General features: G+C 50.3%; 1 protein-coding gene across 1 annotated transcript in view; it reads right to left on the bottom strand.

Annotated features, from left to right (window-relative positions):
* Window positions 1–2,285: 2,285 nt before the first annotated feature.
* Jph2 (junctophilin 2) overlaps window positions 2,286–21,518 on the bottom strand; it is a 65,715-nt gene continuing 46,482 nt past the window's right edge. Inside the window, exons 3-6 of the mRNA XM_028769735.1 lie at window positions 7,070–7,188; window positions 4,785–5,506; window positions 4,017–4,111; window positions 2,286–3,327 (exon numbers count right to left, since the gene is read on the bottom strand). Coding sequence (XP_028625568.1) covers window positions 4,031–4,111; window positions 4,785–5,506; window positions 7,070–7,188 — 922 coding nt within the window. The 3' untranslated portion in view covers window positions 2,286–3,327; window positions 4,017–4,030. The remainder of the gene's footprint in view (window positions 3,328–4,016; window positions 4,112–4,784; window positions 5,507–7,069; window positions 7,189–21,518) is intronic.

Here is a 21,518-nt window from a genome sequence, read left to right as displayed (position 1 = left end):
TTATCACAGCCCTTACCGATGTCCATTAGTCCCCACCTTCTAAAATACCTTAAATGACTGCAGAGCCACACAGGTCAGGGGATAGGCCAGGAAACACGACTGAAAAAAGACATCTGCCAGGCTGTGTTTTATATTTAAGCCACTAGGGGTCGCCCATCTGGCCAACCTTACCTGACTCAGTCTCCAGTGTTCCAGCAGGATTCCAGCAGTCTTCCAGTGTCCCAGAAACCCCAGCCAGTCTGTAGACCAAATGTTCATTGGCTGGATACCCCTCCCCTTCCCCTTTGTGAATTTTATCAAAGGCTTTGCAGGTTAAACAAATTCTGTCCCCATTCCATTGGCACTGATCCTCCTGAGGTATCCTGCAGCCTCCCGTCCCTCCTTCTGGGAATCATGAGGGTACAGAGTTTTCAAGTCATCTTCTCCATCCAGAATACATATGCAGTTCAAAGCAGCTCGCCTGTGAGGAAGGCAGGAGCTACGCTCCATGGTGAAACAGAACAAAGAGGACTGAAGGCACCCACAGGAATACACAGTCATCAGGAGTGCTGGGCCCAGAACTCCTGATGGCATATGGCACAGCTCGGGTGGTGACAGGCTCAGTCCTCTTGAGGTCTCCCTGGCTACTAGCTGTGAGGGAACCTTAATGGACATTGCTTGTTCCCAGCCAGCTAGAGAACCTTCTCCCTCCAAGAAACTACTGTGGGCAATCCAGGGTAAGCCCACCTCCTCCCCCCAGTCTCTGTGGAGGGTGAGATGACCTTGGTACACCCAATGTACCAAGTCTGCAGCTTCTTAGTGGATGCTCAGGTCATCTCTATGCCTTTGGGGCTCCTGGAACCTCTACATCAAAATGCAAGAGGGCATTATCACACATAACAAACACTGTGTGAGTCATGAGATAAATATTTCTCAGCAGCTTTCTATAACTGCGATGTGTGTGTGTGTGTGTGTGTGTGTGTGTGTGTGTGTGTGTGTGTGTGTGTTACTCTTGCCTTGTGGGTCACAGAGATGCCAGGGGTTGGCATCAAGATGTCTACCTCAATTGTCTCTTCACCATATTTTTTGAGGCAGAGTCTCTCATTCAATATGGAGGGTACCATTTCAGCTAAGCTGGCTGGCCAGCAAACCCCAGAGATGGAGTTACAGGTGCACATCGCCACGTTCCACTTTTGTGTAGATTCTGTTGCTCCAAGCTCAGGTCCCCATGCTTGAACAGTGCTTTACCCACTGAGCCAACCCTCCAGACCCTTCCAGTCCTTAATGTAACCCTAATGGTAACCCCAAGAGGCAGGCAAGGTTGCCCCCATTTTATAGATGGGACATTACAAAGGGAGGCTCCAGACACAAAGTGTCTAAGCCAGGACTGGAGTCCAGAGAGCCTCCACCTCAAAGGACAGACTCTTAGCTGCTGCCACAGGCTAACCAGAGCAGCTTTTAGAAAGACTACAAAAGATGTGTGCAAGGTCCTGGACCTCTTCTTCAGACTGGAGGCCCCTCGGCTACTCGTCAGTGCTTTGTAGGAGCATCTTTTGAAAGAGAAAGTGATGGAGTAGGACTGGCCATCGCCCAGCCTCTCCTCGGGTCCTTCACCCAGCAGCCCCCATTCCTCATCCAGGATCCATAAGCAGACACCACAGCGCAACTGAACCTGTGAGCAGATGCAGATTTATTTTGGCACAGACTTGGCATCCTGAACCCTAACCCATACCCCTTAACCCAGCTCTGATAGCTGTGACAGTCACAAGCTTGTCCTCAGGGCTGGACCACACCCAGAGTAGAGCAATGACCTCAGAACCAAGGCCTAGGGTCTGTCACTCCTGAGTAACCTCCGCCCACCGCATCATTCCCTAGAATCCAGGAAAACCCAACCAGAGGCAAAGTCCCACCTACACTGGCAGGTACAGGAACATCTGCAGGCTCCTCTCAGTAGAAAAGCAATTCCAACCAAGGCCCGGCAGTGCTAGGAGCAACCAGTGTGACTCTAGAGGAGAAGGTGACCATGGACTTGTAAGAAAAGGAAGCTGACCCCCAATATTCAGGTTCAAGGCTGCCCTGGGAGGATGTCTGGCTTCCGTGTCCAAGTCCAAGAGGTCCAAAGAAATGAAGTCAGAGTATCAGCAGCTTCCTCCAGCTCAGCTTGGATGCCATCGCTTCCTTTTCCCTAAACTTGAGGGGCCTGGAAACTCTTTTCTTCCATCCTCCTGGGAATAGGGAACCACTAGTCCTGGGCTGCCATGCTACACCCAGCAAGCCTGAGAGCCCAGACACGCAGTGTGGTGCAAACTTCTTTAAGTGAAGTGCATGCGGGTAAACCTTTTGCCAAGCACGAATCATTGGTGCACGGGCTGCACCCAGCTAGAGCCCAGACTTGCTCCTGTCTCCCTGCATAATGCTTGTCTCCAGGCTCTGCCAGAGAACGTGCACCAGGGATACAGCTCTTAACTTCCACAGACTTCTGTGCCGTGCTCCCCTGGTCCCACAGTGGCTTCAATGGAGGACAGGGATAAGTCATAGGACATCATAGTAGCTGTAGCTCTCAGGCCCAGAGCTCCTACACCAGTGCCCAGGGGACAACCATGACCCTAAATGAACTCCAGCTTTTGGCTCAGACACACTCAAAATCAGGGGCCATCACCAACATGCCTTGCCTTCTCAGCACCCCACCCCAGAGCCCTGTAGGTGGCTTCCCAGCCAAAGGCTCAGATGCTCGGGTCTCCCCTGCTACTGGTCTTAAGGGGCTGCCAACTGGACTGGTTGGAGGATGCAGAGAATTGCATGCTGGTATATTCAACTGGGCTTCTCCGTTTCCTACGCTGCCCTCCAGACCTCTGCGAACCCTGAGCAACATGGGCTGGGGATGACTGCACTACCCAAGGGACGTCTGCACTCCTTATCTTCCTGAGTGGCCTCAAGCCATCAGATAGAGGACTATTGGGATGGGGATAGAGGATCAGACAGAGGAGATTGGGGATGGGGTAGAAGGAAGAGGGAGAGATCTGTATTAATATCTTGCTTTCATGATACCTCTCAAAACATACAAAAGCTCAGGGAAGGGTGGCAGGGCAAGGTGGGGCAGGACTGAGGACAGGTGCTGGAGCAAAGGGGCTCAGGAGACCAGGGCTATTCCCTCAGAGCATCCTTTGAACTGGAGAGTACCTAGACATTCTCTTCCTCTGGCACCCTGGCACCCAGCATGGGCTCACGGGAGGCCTCCTAAAATGTCCATGGAGTGGATGTGAGCAAAGTCCCCAGTCCCATCCTCCTGGGACACTGCTCGGCATTGCAGAAAGACAGGTCCTGGCATCCTCAACGGAACTCCTGGCTCTGGATGAAGACAAAACCAGTCATCAGATGGTACCCAAGTCCAAGCCACAAGAAGGGCAGGGACCAGGCCTCTGCTTTGCAAGGGTATCAGAGACAGGTCCTTGAGCCTCCCTCCTGTTCCCTGCTGGCCCTCGGATCCTGTCCCTTCTCTGCTCTCTTCTGGGGCACTCAAATTCTTTGAACCCCAAAGTCCTAAGTGCTTGAAGAAAAGGCCCTCCCTCGGGTGTCCAGTGACTCAGAGAACCTCCAGAGCTCAGCATTAGACCCCACGAAGCTAACACTGCCACTGGATATTAAACAGAGACGGAGCAAGGACGTCCTTGCTCCTGGGGCTTCCTAGAAGCCTCTATGCCACACTAAGCCAGGATCAAAGCAGGAGTTCTCTTGGCCATGCTCCAGATTCACGTTGTAAGGTTTGTTCCAGCAGCAGGAACATCCTCACGCCAGTGAGGACCCCGGTCCTTTAGCCTGAGCCCAAATTCTACCCTAGGAAGGAAACAGAGCCAAGTAAGGACACGTGGAGGGACAGAAAACTGAAGGTGATGACAGTTCAATGTGGAAAGGTGGAGTTGAGTATGCTGGGATGCAAGGAGTATCACGTCTGTACACTAGGAGGTGGGATTTACCTAGCCAGTACCAAGTACCAAGCCCTATCACCCTGGCTTCCAGGCTGCATCCTCTAGCCATACCTGGTAGATGAGGGTCAAGTCAGGAGGTGAACGAATAGGATAGCCAGGCCAATGTTCAGCAGGATCACCATACAAATGAGGACGGTGTTGGGTACCTGGAGGCATGAAGAAAGTCTGCCTGAGTCCCCAGGACCTCTAGACACCCCCATACCCCTAACAAGATTACAAAGCTGGGCAAAGAAGCCAAGACTTATGGAAGTATCTTCCTAAAAGCATCTCTGATTTGTCCACAGTTGGACCCTGCACCCGGGTCTATAGTGGACCAGGAGGGCTGGAAGAATTCTTGAAATTAATTAACCCAATCCTCCAGGGCGTCAGACTGCAACATCAAAGGCAGAGTGGAGTCTAGAAATCCATCATTCACCTTAAAAGCTAGCTTTCCGCTCTCTGCTTCTGAGTTCGGATCTCAGACCCTAGTAGAGGCCCGGAACTCAAGCCCTGTTGGGCTATTCCTCCACCCCACCCCACGCCCCAAGCCCTCCCTGCCGCGTCCCGAACAGGGAGGCGGCCGGGGTACACTAGCCAATGCCACAGACTCCGGAGGTGCAGTCTACAGCTCGGGCTCCCACTTACCGCGGCTCCTCTGCCTTGTCACCTGTGCTCAAGCCTTCTGAGAATCAGGCCACAGTCAGTGTCCCACTGTCCTAAGTTAGCTCCTGTCCTGTCTTGCCTCCAGTGCCCCAAGTTACCCCCAACTCCACGCGCACACACACAGCACCGCCTGGAGCTGCAAGGACCTGAAAGGCTCGCCTCTGCTCGCAGCCTCACCTCCTCCACCTCCACCTCGGCCTCGGCCGCCTGCGCCACTTCCTTACGGCCCTTCTTCTTGGCACCCGCCTTGCTCAGACCGCGGGCCTCTGTCTTGCGCGCCTTGGCCTTGGGCTCGGCTTTGGGGACTATGGGCTTGGGCTCCAGAGTGGCGGGCTTGGCAGGCACCGGGCTTCGCGGCGCAGGGGGCTCCTCCTCCGGAACGGTGGCGGAGACTGGGGACGGGGGCGCCGAGTCGGATCGCGGGACCTCGGGCTCGGGCTCGTCCTCCAAGGGCGGGGGCTCGGGTGGCCCGGTGCGCACGGCGTAGCTGTGGTAGCCGCGGTACATTGCCACCTCGGGCTCCCGCGAGGGCGCGGGTGGTGGCTGCAGCGCCTCGATGGCCATATGCTCCGAGGCGGGACGCGCGGGGCTGCGACGGCCGGCGCCATCCGACGGCGTGGTGGGCCGGCTGCCCTCTCCGCTGGGCTCGCCGTTCCAGGCGCCCGGACTTAGCAGGCCGTCCTTCGACGCTGCGGGCCGGGGCCTCTTGGGTTGCGGGGGTGTCCCGGCCGGAGACGGGGGTCCGCCCTCGGGCTGCGGGGTCTCGCGCTCATGCAGCTGAGGGCTTTCCCGGGGCCGCTCCGGGAGGCCGGCGCCCGGACCCCGCTCCGGGGGCTCCAGCAGGCTCTCCGAGTTCTCCAGGATCTCCTGGAGCAGCCGACGCTTCTGATACTCCGGACCTGCGGGAGGACAACAGAAAGAGGTAGGCTTCGAACCCACAGCCTGCTAGGCTGTCCTGGGCCAGCAGGGTAAACTCTATGAGCTATGTTCGTTTACTGGCCTCTATTCACTGCACTGAGGATCAGACTGTTGGAGCAGACAGCTTTAATAACTCATTTAATAACTCTCATTTAATAAAAATGAGATTTTGAATTCTGTTACACAGAGGAAAAGGAGACCCAGAGAGGTTAAATAATTTGTCCGACATCACACAGCAAAGGGCCGAGATGATGTGCTTAACTGGTCTCTTTCCATCCTTATATCAGAAAAAAAATGGGCTTAATCACACTACTGGAAGGTTTTACTTTGTTTGTTTTGCAAAAGCCACTACTGCAATGGTCACCCAATGCAGGCTAGCGTCGTGCTTCCTTTGACCAGCAGGGGGCACGCTGTGACCAGAAGACTCACCCCCTGTATCACAGACAGGCCACTTTGGATAGTGAGCTGCAGCCAAAATGGTGTCTTCAGAGAACTTAGCATGTTGCTCACTTAAAAACCCCTCCGATGTGCAGAACACCAGTCTCCACGCTCAGCAGCCGGCTCGGCTCTGCCAAGCGCAGTCTGTGTCGCAGCCGCAGCCCCTAGTCTCTTTACTCAGTTCACCCCCCTGCTACCATCTAGCTTCCATTTCCGTGCCTTTGAATCTGCAGCCCGCTCTTCTTGATCCATCGGCCCAAACACCCAGCACTTCCTGTGTAGTAGTTCTGAGGGTCGTTCCAGATGCTCCATCACCTGTACCTCACTGGGTGTGTCATTCACGGGTTCCACCCAGACCCATTGAACCAGGAACTCAAGAATGGGCCCAGTCAGAGTCAAGTCAAATCCACAGACCTGATGTGGGCCCAGGGTCCCGGTCTGACCAATCAGCCCAGCATTCATCCCCGGTGTGAGATGCAGTTGCCAAGAGACATGGCCACTGCAAGCTGACTGCAGTCATTACATGCCCATAATTCATGCTGGGGAAGTGGGCACTATTCTTGTACCCATGTCACAGCTCAGGAGCTGAGTGTTATCATTTACCCCGAACAACATCCCAAAGCTGGTGAACAACAGGTAAGGATTTAAACATATGAGTCCGTGCTATCCCATGCAAAGCTGCCTGTGTGACTCCTGGTGCTGGGTCCCAGCAGTATGTCCTCAGATCCCAGTGCCATGCCTGGTAGACAGTGTCTGATCAATTCTCCTCAAACTTTTGAAAGTTGCAGAGAACTCTTTGACCTTCTCATGCATGAGAGACCTGCCCCTCATCCCAGCATCACCAGCTGCCCCTCCCATCTGCCTTACCCAGAGTAGAGTTAAGAGACAAGCTGGGGTGGGTTCTGCTTATAGCTGGGAACCTTGGCTATATTCCCCCGTCTTGCATAAAGGCAGAGATGTGCCCCCTAAAAATCATCCTGTTTACATCCCACCCACAGGTTCCAAAACTCAGGCATTCAGAGTTCCACATAAGCATCTCCACCTTGCAGCAAATGAAGGACCCACCCTGGGTCTGCCATGCCCACCCCATCCCTGCCTGGCCCTACCTGGCTGGTAGAAGTCTGGAGCCAGATCCTTGGCCAACGTACGGGCAATGTTGGACTCCTGGTTGGCAGCCAGAGCAGCCTGTTCTGCTGCTTCAGCCTTGGCTTTGGCATGGCTTGTCCTAAGGAGACAATATGGGAAATTTAGAATCTAGCCCGCTGCCCACCCTCCCTAAGACACGGCGAGTCACCCTGGACAGAGATTCTCACTTGGAACATCAATGAGTATTACAGCCCGCTGCCCAGACTATTGGACATTCCCTAGCACAGTCCTCCAGTCTCTAAGTATGCACAACTACATTTCTCCAGCTTCCTTTGCAGCTAGGTATGGTCAGATGACTGCATCTTTCCCAGTGCATTCTGGGAAGACCTGAAGTATGTTGTTTCCAGTCAATAAAGCCCTCTGGCCTGTTGCATTTACATACAGAAGAGGCTGTCACCCCAGCACAGTGAGTTTAGCCTCTTTCATAACATTGTTTCTCTCTCCTCCTTTGGCCAACCGGTGAAGCCTGTGGACTCCTTCTCCAGACAATGTTTTATTTTGTTTTGAGGCAGGGTCTCATTATATAGCCCTGGGTGGCTTGGACTTTATTGTATAAACCAGGCTGGCCTTGGACTCCCAGAGATCTGCCTGCCTCTGCCTCTCGAGTGCTGGAAGTAAAATCATGCACCATCACAGCTGGCAGAACATTTTTTTTTTTTTAATTACACAAAGAGACAGACACAATGGCTCAGCAGGTAAAGGCGCTTGCTGAGCAAGCCTGAAGGATAGACTTGAATCTTGTGAACCCACATAAAGGTGGAAGGAGAAAACCAGCTCCACAAAGTTGTCCTGTGACCTCCATGCAAACACACACACACACACACACACACACACATCATAAACACACATCAATAATAAGATCAATAGGTTTCTATACACAAAGTCTATAGAACTGTGGAGAGCTGCAGCTGAATTGACACTTAAGAAATTTTTAAAAGAACGAATCCGTGTGGAGCAATGGCTCAGGGACTAAAAGCACGTAACAGCTCTTCTAGAGGACCCAAGTACAGTTCCTAGCACCCACACCAGGTAGCTCACAACTGCTTGTAACTCTGGCTCCAGGGAATCCAACAGCCTCTTTGGATTATTTGGGCACCTGCGTTAACATGCATGTACCATACACGGACACACAATGATAAATCTTTAAAAATAAACAAAAGAACAAATTCATAATATAGCATCTATCATTTTTTGTTTTCTTTTTTTTTCTTTTTTGGTTTTTCGAGACTGGGTTTCTCTGTGTAGCCCTGGCTGTCCTGGAACTCACTCTGTAGACCAGGCTGGCCTCGAACTCAGAAATCCACCTGCCTCTGCCTTCCAAGTGCTGGGATTAAAGGTACATATATCCTTTTTCACCAACATTAAAAATAACTATCGGGGGCTGGAGAGATGGCTCAGAGGTTAAGAGCACTGACTTCTTTTCCAGAAGTCCAGAGTTCAACCATATGCTGGCTCACAACCATCTGTAATGGGATCCAGTGCCCTCTTCTGTTATGCAGGCATACATGCAAATAGATCACTCACATAAATAAATAAATAAATAAATAAATAAATAAATAAATAAATAAATAAATCTTTTTAAAATATATCTGTCAGTTATACTGACCATCACAATTTAAAAGTTTAAATGAGTGCAACTGGATATGATAGCTCAAATCTATAATCCCACCACGTGTGGCATGAAAATCTTCTACTGGAGACAAAGTCACAGATATGGAAAGTATTCCCAGAATGGAAGAAAATGCTGAACTTCAGTTCACCTGTGCACGGACCCTTGTGTACCCCACCCAGCCCCTTAGCGGAACAAATGCACCTGCCCTAGCTGCTGTGAGTACCAGTTACCCATGATTCCATGGTATCCCAGAGAACTGCGGCCAGCAATGCTACTGTGTTCAAAGCGATAGCACCACTTTCACAGTCTCAGAGAGCCTCCAACAGACTGGATAATGCCAGACCACTCCCTCTGTGACCGCCACAACTCCAAAGCACAATACCCCCATCCCCCTGTACCCTGTGCTCAGACCAAACCTGTCTAAAGCTGAGACCAGTCCTTGCTCAGGACTCCTCCTTTCCTGTGTATCTGCTGCTGACTGTTCCCTCTTCAAGGGCAGTCTCTTAACAGCTATAACTTCAGTCTTGGGGTGCCCTCTTCTGGCCTCTGTTGGTACCACATGCACATGGTGTCCATAACATTCATGCAAAACACCCATACACGTAAAAACAACTAATAAAAATATTTTATTAACAGAAATTCAGTAGCTGGACAGTGGTGGTGCCTGCCTTTAATACCAGAATTTGGAAGACAGGGGCAAGCAGATCTCTTAAGTTTAAGGGAATTCCAGGACAGCCAGGGCTACATCGAGAAACACTGCCTCAAAAAAATAAAAAGAAAAGAAAAAAGAATAGAAAAGAAAAGCATTGGATACGAAGAGGCAGCCAAAGATTAGGTAGAGCCTGGGAAGTCCTGCAGATGACAGGGAGGGAGGATTGGAAGAGTCAGAGAGATCAGGGATACCACAAGAACACAGCCCACAAAATCAACTGTCTGACCTGGACGCAAGTGGGCTCAGAGACATCAGGGAGCCTGTATGGCTCTGACCTAGGTCCTCTGCATCTATTATGGTTATGTAGCTTAGCGTTCTTGTGGGGTTCCTGAGAATGGAAGCTGGGCTCTCTCTGACTCTTTTGCCTGCCTTTGAGACCCTTTTTTCCTACTGGGTTGCTTCATCCAGCTTTGATTTGAGAACATGTACCTGGTCGTATTGTAGCTTGTTATGCCGTATTTGGTCGATGTCCCTGGAAGGGCCTGCTCTTTTCTGAGGGGAGGGGAGGGAAAGGGAGGTTGGATCTGGGGAGGGGGGAGGGGAAACTGCAGCTGGGGTATAATATACGAGAGAAGAATAAATAAAACAAAAAATATTTTAAAAAGAGAAGAAAGAAAGGAAGAAAGAAAGAAAGAAAGAAAGAAAGAAAGAAAGAAAGAAAGAAAGAAAGGAAGGAAGGAAGGAAGGAAGGAAGAAAGAAAGAAAGAAAGAAAGAAAGGAAAGGAAAGGAAGAGGAAAAATCCCAGCGGAGGCCTGAGCCTACCCGTGTGCAGAGGGAAGGGTCCCCTGCAGTCCCATGCTGGAATGCCACAGGAACAAACTTTACACATTTGTCAGGTCACACTTGACACTGGAGAGATATTTGTATCAGCTGTTGGCACCAGTCTAACATGACTAACAGAAGAACAATGCCTACCCCAGTCACAGCCCTGTTCACAGCAGGCCAGGCACTGTTCTAAAGTTACCAGAGTCGCTCAGTAGTCATCACGATGCCTTAAGAAGCTGGTGCCCCCCCATTTTAGATAGGAGGAAACTGAGGCACAGGTGGGCTGATTAACCTGCTGAGGGGCAGCCACTGAACGTGGAAGTTGGCACTTTTGATCCTAATCCCAAAATCTGTGCACTGGATCACTGCTCTGGAGAATGCCTTCAGACATGGTGGACACTGGCCACCCAGGCTTCTAAGGCAGTTCATCCTCAGCCATGTGACAGCAGAAATATCCGGTTCCAACTGTGGGACATGCCTAGAAGGGCATATAGAATCCAAAGAGACATCTGTTACAGTGTCTGTGGAGGTAGGCTGCTAGGAGGTTTAAGTTCAGTCAGTCAGACATGGGACTCAAGACTTGGAGAAACTCGACCCTTAGGCTGAGCAGAGGTGAAAGGGTGGGAGGAGCCAGGTAGAAGGAATGGTACATATAATTTTGCTACTGTTATAAATCATAATGTAAATATTTGGGAGAGATAGAAGTTTGCCAGAGGCCCCGAAACCCACAGGTTGAGGACCACTGTTATAGGGGCTTCAAGATAAGAAGAGAGCTAGCAAGTCTGAGCTGTCGAGTCTCTGCAGATGAGCTAATTCCTAGGAGAGATGATATACACACGTTCTTTTACCTCAGTCTCCAATGCTCAGTAGGCCACAGAGAGAGAGTCCCCTTAAACTTCCATGAACCTGGTGTGTGGGGGGTGGGGTGGGGGGGAGTGTGCACATATAAAGGCACATGTAGAGGCCAGAGGTTCACATCTGGATGCCTTGCTAAATAGCTGCTCCTCCTCCTCCTCCTCCTCCTCGAGATAGGGTCTCTCTCACTGAACCAGAGCTTCCCATTTTGGCTGGACTGCTTAGCCAGCAAATCTTCAGGACTTTCCATGTCTCTGGCATATGCCCCCAATCCCACCCCGCCCTGCAGATGTTACAGATGTGCATTACCAAGCCCAGCCAGTCCTGAGGATCTGAACTCAGGCCCTTGTGCTTGTGAGAAACTTCACCCGCTGAGCCGTTTGTTTCGTTTTCTGTTTAAGTCTATGCTCCCCTTTCTAACCTTCAAAGTTGCCCTGAGAGGTAGCTGTTGCCTAAGTGTAGTTGCTGAAGAAGGGCTTCTTGCTCAAGGGTGCAAAGTGTAGCTAACAGAAGGCAGTGAAGAACTCCATAGGCGTGGCTCCTTTGACACCCTGATCATTATTATAGAAGCTATTCCACCACCCCCTTTTCCAGAGAAGAAATTAGAAACCACTTGAGCTTGCGCAGAGAGGATGTGACGGCATTGTGGGATTAGAGTCCATGCCCTACTCACAGGCTTGCCTTCCATGTCGTAAGGAATAGTGGAGTCTGACCTCCAAGTCACACAGGTCAGATTCCCAGGCCCCGCCCTCTCAGCCAGGCCACACCCACTCATTGCTGTTTGCTTCAGGACTGCATCAGTCCCGTGGACAAGCGCAAAGGCATCCGTGTACACAAATGACCAAGGAGCTACCCAGGTCATGGTGAAGGGCAAGGCTTGAGGATTGGCAACTTTGCCCACCAGCTTTGGCTCTGTGGGTTCATATGAGGTGAGACATTCAAATGTCACAGAGTTCGGTAAACAAGACAAATCATGTTTTTCGTTTTTGGGTTTTTTTTGTTTTGTTTTGTTTTGTTTTCTTGTTTTTTTCAAGACAGGGTTTCTCTGAGTAGCCCTGGCTGTCCTGGAACTCACTCTGTAGACCAGGCTGACCTCGAACTCAGAAATCCGCCTGCCTCTGCCTCCCAAGTGCCGGGATTAAAGGTGTGCGCCACCACCGCCTGGCTGACAAATCATGTTTTATTTGACTTTTTTTCCCCTTTTTTTCTTCCATCTGCCTGTGTGCCGTGTGCACATGTGTATGTATATACATTTTTCGTGTGTGTGGGCACATGCATGTGAGTTAATATGTGTGCTCATGTGTTGGGAATCATCCCCAGTCGCTCTTCTACCTTACTCATGGAGACAGGGTCTCTCAACCAAACCAGAGTCTTGCTAGGCAGTTTGCTCTGGGGTCCAGTCTCTACAATCTTGCTGGAGTAACAGGAGTACTGCCACGCCCACTTGGTGTTTACGTGGACGTGGACGTTGGGACCAGGACCTCCAGGCCTCATGAATATGCAGCAAGCATTTTAACCACTGAGATACCAGCCCCCTAAATCATATTTTAATACAATATTTTACTGTAAAATTTATGCAAAGAAAAGCCAGATGAGCAAATTAGGAAGAATATTTTAAATAAAGCCTAATTGGTCTCTATACCTCACCTTGTCCCAGATCAACCCCAATGGGACCCCAGAGTTCGGTATGCGGCGTTCTCTTTGTGCCTCAGTTTCCCCATCTGTAGGGTAGAAAACATTATCCTCTCCTTGTAGAGTTTCTGAGAAATGAAATGAGCATCAGGTGGGAAGTGTTGCCCACTGATGACTAGGCAGGTGACCATGGTGATGGCTAAGGCCAGAAGATATTCTTGACATCAGAACAGAGTGGTAGGTGAGTCACCCCCAGGTCAGTCTGACCCATGTGTGGGTATGTGTGAGAAAAAGCCCTGCATTTTGGGGATACATTTCTCTGGGAACCTGAAACCTCAGGTGGTGGAGAAAAAGAAATGCTAGGCCAACAACCTTCCTGCTGAGAAGATGTCCTTTTTTGGTCATAAGAGCTGAAGGACTCTCCTTTCTGATGCCTTGGGAAACTGGCAGCCTGCACCCAGAGTCCTCGAGGATCCTGGACACTGTCGCCAGAGCAACCAGCACAGGCGTGGAGATGGAAGTGACCACACAGTCCCAGGCATGAGGCCTGTGATGATAGTGGGAAGCCTGAGCCCCTGTCCACTACACAACCTGGCTGGCTGACCCCTCGTCGGCCTTCCTCCCTGCACACACTGCTCTGGACTCTGGCTCTCCAAGCCAGCTGCATCCTCTGCCTTCATCTGCCTTTCCCATCCTTGCCCTCCACACATGTCCAGGGAATGTGTTTGGCCCGTTACCTGAGGGCCTCACCTTTTGTGAGCTTCCAATCACTCTCTAAATGTAGCCCAGCTATACTACGCGGCATGCTTTCAGGCCCCTCCACTAGAGGGGATCGATCTTTGGGGAATTACCAAGCATAGCTCAAGTTAGCCTTCACTGGGTGGACCAGGCAACCCTAAACTGAAGGACTGGTGGCACTGCGGTCACCAAAAGGCCACAGATTTCAGTTGGGTATCACTCGGGGTGTGACCACTGCACAGGCCCTAGCATCATCACCACCTGCGACTCATCAGAAGTGCACATCCTCAAGCTACGCCAGAAACCTACAGATTCAGAATGGGGGTGACCTGTGCCTCCTAATCCCCAAGCTGTACAGCCCCTGTGCTGCTGACTCCAGGCTGAGAAACAAGTGTCCACAGAGCTGAGGTCGGCTCCCTCCTAGGCTGTCCCCATCCTGCTGGTGAGGGTTGGGGTGGGAGCCCTGGATGGCTGTCTTTAAGCACCAATGATCTCCCCAGCCCAGGCTGTAATGGGAGACACCAGACGACTTCCTTCCCTCTACCCCAGATGACCCCCTACATCCAAATGAGGCCTCTGGATGAGGGTCTTTTAGGGCAGCACTGGGCTCGCTGGGGGAAGGGAGGGGAGCAGTAACTGGGGCAAGGGGAGGGGCAGGGAGAAGATGCTCTTCTTGGTGGCTTTTGGATTATCTTTCAGCAGCTGGGTTAAAAATAAGGCTGGTAGTTCTGGAATGGTGCGGGGCCATCACTCAGCACAGCTACCTTGGGGAGCACTTGGCACCCCCACCCCACTGCCTCTTCCCCATCGCTAGGCTCTCAGTTGCTTAATTAAAGCCAGTCTTTTTCCCCTGTTGTCCACACCACATGTTAGTGGCTTCTAGGAGCCAAAGGGGGTGCAGTCTGATTCCAGGGCTTAGCTCGGTCTGTTCCCCAGCCTGGAAGACCCTTCCCGTCCCTCCATGCTCAAGGCCAACACCAATGCTTTGGTCATTCACTTACTACGACTTTGTGGACTGTCTATTATGAAGCAGGCATGATTCTAAGCCCCCTCAAACACAACTGCTAATAGAACACCCCTGAGCCCCTATTAAAGTTAATGCAGGGCTCGGCCAAATACATTACATGGCCAAACAAAGCCCCTGACTGGTTTTGTACCACCCTGGCTAAAAGTGGTTATTTTATTAAGTAGTTGGGAAGGAAAAAAAAAAGCCGAAGGAGTAATATTTTCTAACACGCAAAAATGGTCTGGGATTCAAATTTTGGTGTCTGTGTAAAGTTTTAGTGGCGTGCAGCCACACTCATTCATTTGTGTACTGTCTGGAGTTAGGCGGTTGCCATAGAGACCGTGGGATGAGCAGAGCCAGAAGTATTTCCCTTCTGGTCTGTTAGAGAAAAGTCTGCAGCCAGTCCCCTGTTGTATGTAGAATCAAGTGTTTCTTTTTCTCCTGAGATCACTAATGTTCATTTGGCTCTCTGTTGAGCGCTTTGCACTGTTTGTAGCATAGGCTACTGGACGGGCATGAACACTGTGAGGTACAGTCGCATCCTCGGGATCCAGCCGTCTTGCCCACCAGGTGTCGTGTCCCTGCCATACACCCTACACACAATAGCAGGAAACAAGTTGTTAAAATAGTCAGCTATGTGCCTGGGGGAGGGCTCGCTTGGCAGAGTACTGTGTATGCAGAAGGACCTGAGTTCGGATCCCCAGCACCTACATTAAAAACTAGGCTCAGTGGCATAATGTCTGTAACCCCAATCCTGGCCAGGCATAGACAGATGAATCTGTGGGGCTCACAGGATGGCCACTCTACCCAAATTGGTCACTCCAGATTCAGTGAGAGACCTTGTCTCGAAATAAATAACTTGAGTGGGTTTTCTCCCTTCCACCTTGACACAGGTTCTGGGGACCAAACCCAGGTCTCCAGGCTTACATCTTCTCTTGCTGAGCCAGCTAACCTGCTTTTCTTATGGGTACTCTTTGAAGCACAAAATTTCATGTTGTAATGAGGTTGAATTACCCTTTCCTCTTGTTATCTGGTCTTTGTTGATGTCATATCTAAGAATGCTTGCACGTAAACCAAGTTCACGAAGATTTCCTTCTATGACCTCTTCTGTGTGTGTTTGCAGTTTTCAATTTCCTATTTAGAGATGTGAGCATTGCTTCTAATGGGGGGAGGGGAAATAAACGGACTCTGTCACCGTGTTCACACGTGGGAAAACCGAGGAAGAGAGAAGTCAAGTCACTTACCCATTGGATTATTAAAGTGAGAGTTGGGCCTTACATGGCCCCTGCTCTGGAAAGATGAAGAGTCTGGGGGAAGAGATAAGACAAGGTGAAATGTCTCGAGAGTAGAATGAAGGGAAGATCGCTGGGGGGGAGAATGCCCTCTGGGCAAGTTGCATGGCCACAGCTGGCATCCTATTATCTGTATTTTATAATAAGTAAACACAGATATAAGTTTATTTTCTCATATTCTAAGTTTTAAAGATACATCTTATAAATATTATATATCATAAAATAATATTATTAATTCGCTGTAGGAAACTTTGGAAAACAAGTAGTTTTATAAAGGAAAAATTGCCACTCATATTATAGTGTTTGGAGGTGTTAAGAGCACAGGCATAATACTAGGTGGCTTAAAATTCATGTGCTTTGATTTTTCCATCTGTAAAATAGTGGTATAATCAGCCCTGCAGTTGTAGCATAAAGTTGCTGAAATTATACAGCCAAGCAATATACAGAAACCACCTGATAAGATGGTTAATCTCAGTTATCAACTTGGTGGGATCTAGACCCATGCAGGAGACAAACCTCTGAGCACACTTGTAGGAAAATCTCTTGTTTAGATCCATTGAGGTGAGGAAATCCGCACACTAAAGGCGACATCATTCCCTAGGCTTGGGATCCAGACTACAGAAAAAGGAGGAAGTGAGCTGTACACAAGCATTCATCATTCTCTGTCTCATGACTATGGATGTGATATGACCCATCACTTTAAGCTCCTGCTCCCTCAGCTTCCCCTCCGTGATGGCCTATACCCTCAAACTGTGAGCCAAAATAAGCTCTTTCTCCCTTGACAACAGTGATCAGGATATTTCATCAAAGTAACTAGGAAAGTAACTAAGACACCAATCCAGAGCAGATCTCGTGTACGTTTTTGCAACCTTTGAAATATGGACACATCCCATTTAAAGTGGGCATCAGAGGTAGCATTGGGGGTGAGGGTTCACGGTCTAAGCAATACCTGCCCCAGTCCTATCCAGAGCCTCCCCACCGTGGAAGCTCGTTCTAAATCCCCACAGGATGGGGGAGGTGCATCTCCAGATGATTGTGTTTTATGTGAGGATGATCTGCTTACAAGAGAAGCCTTCTGTACAGAATCTGTTCCAGAGAGGGAGTGGGAAGGTGAATTGAGATGCAGTCTTCCCAGCCTTCGATGCAAGAGTTGACTCCAGACACTTGTCCTATTCGGATGGCTGAAAAATAGTCCCAGATACCCACCTCCTGATCACAGGAACCTGTGCGTATCCCCTCACATGGCAAACAGGCCTGGCAGATGTGGGGTGGGGATTGGGTGGGGATAGGTAGGTCCTCCATGTAATCACAGGTATGGTAAGAGGCATGGTAGGAAGAACTGACAGCAGGGAAGAATTGATGTATGGAGACCAGAGGTGTGTCCTAAGGATGCAGGAATGGCCACGAGCCAAGGGTCAGGGTAAGGACCATTTGAAGCTGGAAAGCAACGGCTGGGGATTCCTTCCAGAGCACGCAGTAAGAACCAACCCTGCTAACATTTGACTTTAGCCCAGTGACATTCCCGAAAGACCTTTCAGCTCCAGAAACAAGAAAAAGAACCTTTAGCCCAAAGTTTGCTGTCATTGATTGTAGCAGCAATAGGAAGCAGCCACTGTTAAGGTCACATTCATGTCTGAGACACCCCAGCCCCCTGGAGAAGAAATGCTGGCACAGAACACTCACAGTCTTTTAGATATCTACTGGTCCCATGGACCAGCCTTCAGTTACAATCCAGAACAGCCAGCCAATGACCTTAAGCCAATTTCTTCCTCCAGGGGGCATTGTGGGGTTCCCTACAACCCTGCATTCGGTCTGAAGGGCCCTAGAATGAGTGGTTACCAACAGGATTGCTCCCCTGAGGTAGCTGGTCTGCAAGGGCCAGTAGTTATTGACAAGACTGTGAGGCTGGGGTTGAGTCACACTTTGGCACACAGTAAGGGATCATAGACCTTCAGGACCAGAGCTGGCTGTGCAGAAGACAGGGGTCTTCAGAGCCACTCAGGAAGCTTCCCTTCCAAAACGGTTCGTTCATGGACTGAGGTATATATTTAGCTCATTCATAGGCTGCATGTATACACAGGATGCTTGCCTAGCATGCACCAAGCCTCAGTTTCCAGCCCAATTGGGGGGGGGGGAGTAGACTTCCTTATTTTTGTTTTTTTGTTTTTTAGGGTTTTTTTCTTTGTTTTTTTCAAGACAGGGTTTGTCTGTGTAGCCCTGGCTGTCCTAGAACTCACTCGGTAGACCAGGCTGGCCTCGAACTCAGAAATCCGCCTGCCTCTGCCTCCTTTAATCTGCTGGGATTAAAGGTGTGTGCCACCACTGCCCAGCCTTATCTTTTTTTTTTTTTTTAAGACAGGGTCTCTCTATTCAGCCTGGCTCTCCTGTAATGTAGACCACGTAGACCAGGCTGACCTTGAACTTGAAGAGAACCCACCTACCTCTGCCTCTTAAGTGTTAGGGTTAAAGACGTGAGTCACCACACCTGGCCCACACTTCCAGCTTTTAAGTGACATTTTATAAATGACTGGGAAAATAACCCTTGAAAGGATAGCGTCCAGAAGCCATGCTCACGGATGTATCAGTTTAGGGGCCCATGCTAACAGGGATGTGAACACAGACTTAACTGAGCCATCAAGGTTAAGATCATGGACTCTATGGACATGTCTTGTCAATCCGAATCCCAGAAGTCCTCCCCCCACACCCTTCCTAGCTATGTGACCTGCACAAATCACTTAACCTCTCTGTGCATCCATTCCTCTTCTGAAAAATGAAGGTAACAGGCAGATTGCTCAGGTGGTTCCTGAAGGTCACACTCTGGTCTCGGTTCCCCTCTTTGAATGTGTACTAAGTCAAGTGCTTTGCTCTAACAAACAAGATCTACCCAAAGTGATGGATGCCACTTAGATATAAGTTTATAAAAAAGCGTCACTTCTCTCTCTGGCTTGCAATCTCCACTAACAGGTGGGTAGGCTAGATGGCCAACCCACACACACCAACAGGAAAGGGGCGAGCCTGGAATTCAGTGGCTGCCTAGCTAGCATGTGCAGCAAGCCACAGGGCAGCAAATAGGAGAGCCCCCTCAGGCTTATGGGCTGCCTTAATGTGGTGCCTGCCAGGGCTGACCTCCCACAAACGGTAGCTGCTACTTTTTGCTGACAGCGTGCTTTGTCTCCCCAAGGGTTGAACTTGCCACCCCGGGGTGTCTGGGTCTGCTGGGATCGTCTGCCGAGGAGCTTGCTGACTTAGCTGTGAGGGTGCTCAACCTGCCCCACCCCCCAACCTGGTGAGAGTGAGTTGTCAGGCCATGGCATCTAGCAGGCCCAAGTCAGCAGACATCTGCCTAAATAAGGACAAGGCGCCCAGGATCGCTCTCCCTGAGCCCCAGGAATGTGACAGCTGAGCCCTCCCCGCTCAGCACTGCCCCAGCCTCCAGCCCCTCCCCAGGTGGAGCTCGCTGTGGCATTCCAACTTTCTCCAGAGCAGCCCCCAGTGGCACCAGCACCCGCCTCAGCCCCACCCCAGGGTGAATGGAAACTGATAAGGACTCTGGGAGGAATTCCAGGCAGCTTCCATTTGCTCCTGGGGCCTGGCAGCCCAGTCCCCAGCACCTCCACTAAGACCCTCCAGGAAGAGGCTCCAGAGCCATCCCTCCTGCCCACAACCAGAAATCACACTCCTGGTTCCAAAGGCTGTCCCCGTGACAAAACCAATGTAGGGCACGCCAGGTACCAGGTTCCAGAAGAGACGTTCATCATTGCTGTCTCTCAGCCACAGAACCAATCTGCCAGAATGATGAATCCTTGTATATGGGCTGTTGGAAAGCCTACAGCCACTGTGAGCAGCACACTGCCAGGGGACCTATCCCAGATGTGCCTTCTGAGTGACAGTTTGAACAGGAAAACTCTGGTGACACATGACCTGGGTTCCAGCCGCACCCCCTAACTTTATTTTTTCTGTTACATTTATTTACTAGCTGATTGGCATGTGTGAGTGTGTGTGACCGTGTATGTTATGAGCACTTGCATTCACGTGACTGCTCGTGTGTGCTTGTCTAGAAGCCAGAGGACAGCCCTGTTTACTGTCCTTCAGCTGCAGTCTGCCTTTTTTGAGACAAGATCTCTCATTGGTCTGGAGCTCTCCAGAGCAGGCCTGCCTGGCTGGCCAGTGAGCTCCCGTCTGTCACCTCTTCTCCCAAACTGGTATTACAAGTACATTAACGAACCCTTTTGTTGGTGGTCTGTTTTTATTAGAGTTATTCAGTCTTTATTTCATGTGTGCAAGTGTTTTGCCTGTGTGAATATGTGCATGTACTATATGTGTACCTGGTACCCACAGAGGTCAGAAGAGGGCATCAGATCCCCTAGAACTGGAGTTACAGATGGTTATGAACCACCGGGGTGTTTTTCTGGGAATTGAACCCGGGTCCTCTGGAAGAGCAGTGAGTGCTCTTAACCACTGAGCCACCTCTCCAGCCCCCTTGTTTTATTTCTTAATGTGGATTCTGAGGGTCCTGAGCCTGAGTGGCAAACATTCTGCTGACTGGCCATCTCCCCAGTCACAGATCTACTGATTACACTGTCTTATTAGCTCATACCCTACTTTTTCCTAAGCTCTGTGGCTTCAGATAGGTTGCTTTACTTTCTGTGCCTTGGTTTCCCCTTTGTGAAATGAGAGAAACCCCAAAGTCTTGGTATCTGGGCCACCAGAGATCATCCAGGTAACTGAGACTATAAGCAGCTATAAGTAACTGTACCCAGAGCCAACCAAGGCTGCCCAAGCCTGGGGACTATACCAGGAAGCTCAGTAAGGCAAGAGACGACCCTGTCTCTCTCACAGTTATAACCCCTGCATCACTGAATACCATGCCCAGCACACAGTAGGTGTACAGCTGCCACAATGAACTTTACACCGAACACATAATAGGTACATACGAGTTGAGGTTTTGTTCTTGATGTAATGGATTTGACTCAGATTTCCCGGAAAGAACAACCAACCCACACAATGAAGGCATTTAAAACCAAAAACAGTAAGGAATTTGATACAGTAATTCAGAAACCTTTGCTGAGCCTTTTAAAAGGTTACAGACCTGGGCCTGGAGTGGTAAAAAGAAAAGGGAGCATGAGGTGTCCTCCCAGGAAGACAGAGAAGCAACAGGTTCCATGCCTGGTGACCAAACACCCATGTGAGGAAGGATGTGGAGGCCTGAGATGCCATCAGGAAGCTGTGTGGCCTTGGGTAGAGCTAGGGAACAAGTCAGATGAGAACAAGCAGTCAGGAGAAGATGGGGGTCAGGGGATGGGAGGGACAGTCAGAGCAGGACCTGAGAGGTGGTCTGGAGGGACCATGCTGGGTACATGGTGGATGATGGATGACTGAGGTCAGAGGTTCAGGGCTAGGCACTAAAGTGAGTCACTGGTCCACCCCAGTCACTGAGTCTCTGGTTCTGCTTCCTATAGAAAGAAGCTGAATTGTACCCCAAACCCAATAAGACAAAATCTACACAGTTTTGCTCAATGGCTAGGGTGATAGCTCACTCAGTAAAGGGCTTGCCTCAGAGGCACAAAGCCCTGAGTTCAATCCCCAGCACCCACATAAAAATGCCAGGCATGGTAGTGCACTAAGTTCACCAAGTGGCTGAGGCAAGAGAGACCAACCAGTCTCCACCTCTTCTTAGGCACACTTCTAGACATTCTCCCAGGGTCCTTTTCAGGCCCCGTGACTATCTCTGGCCAACAGAATGTGAGAGAATCTAATTTAGTGCTTCCCAGCCTAGCCAACAACATCCTTCCATGG

The sequence above is a fragment of the Grammomys surdaster genome, unplaced genomic scaffold (assembly GCF_004785775.1).
Source record: "Grammomys surdaster isolate TR1022 unplaced genomic scaffold, NIH_TR_1.0 193, whole genome shotgun sequence".
In the NCBI taxonomy this organism is placed as follows: Eukaryota; Metazoa; Chordata; class Mammalia; order Rodentia; family Muridae; genus Grammomys; species Grammomys surdaster.
The sequence above is the reverse complement of the archived record's forward strand: the minus strand, read 5'-3'. Positions and strand labels throughout refer to the sequence as shown.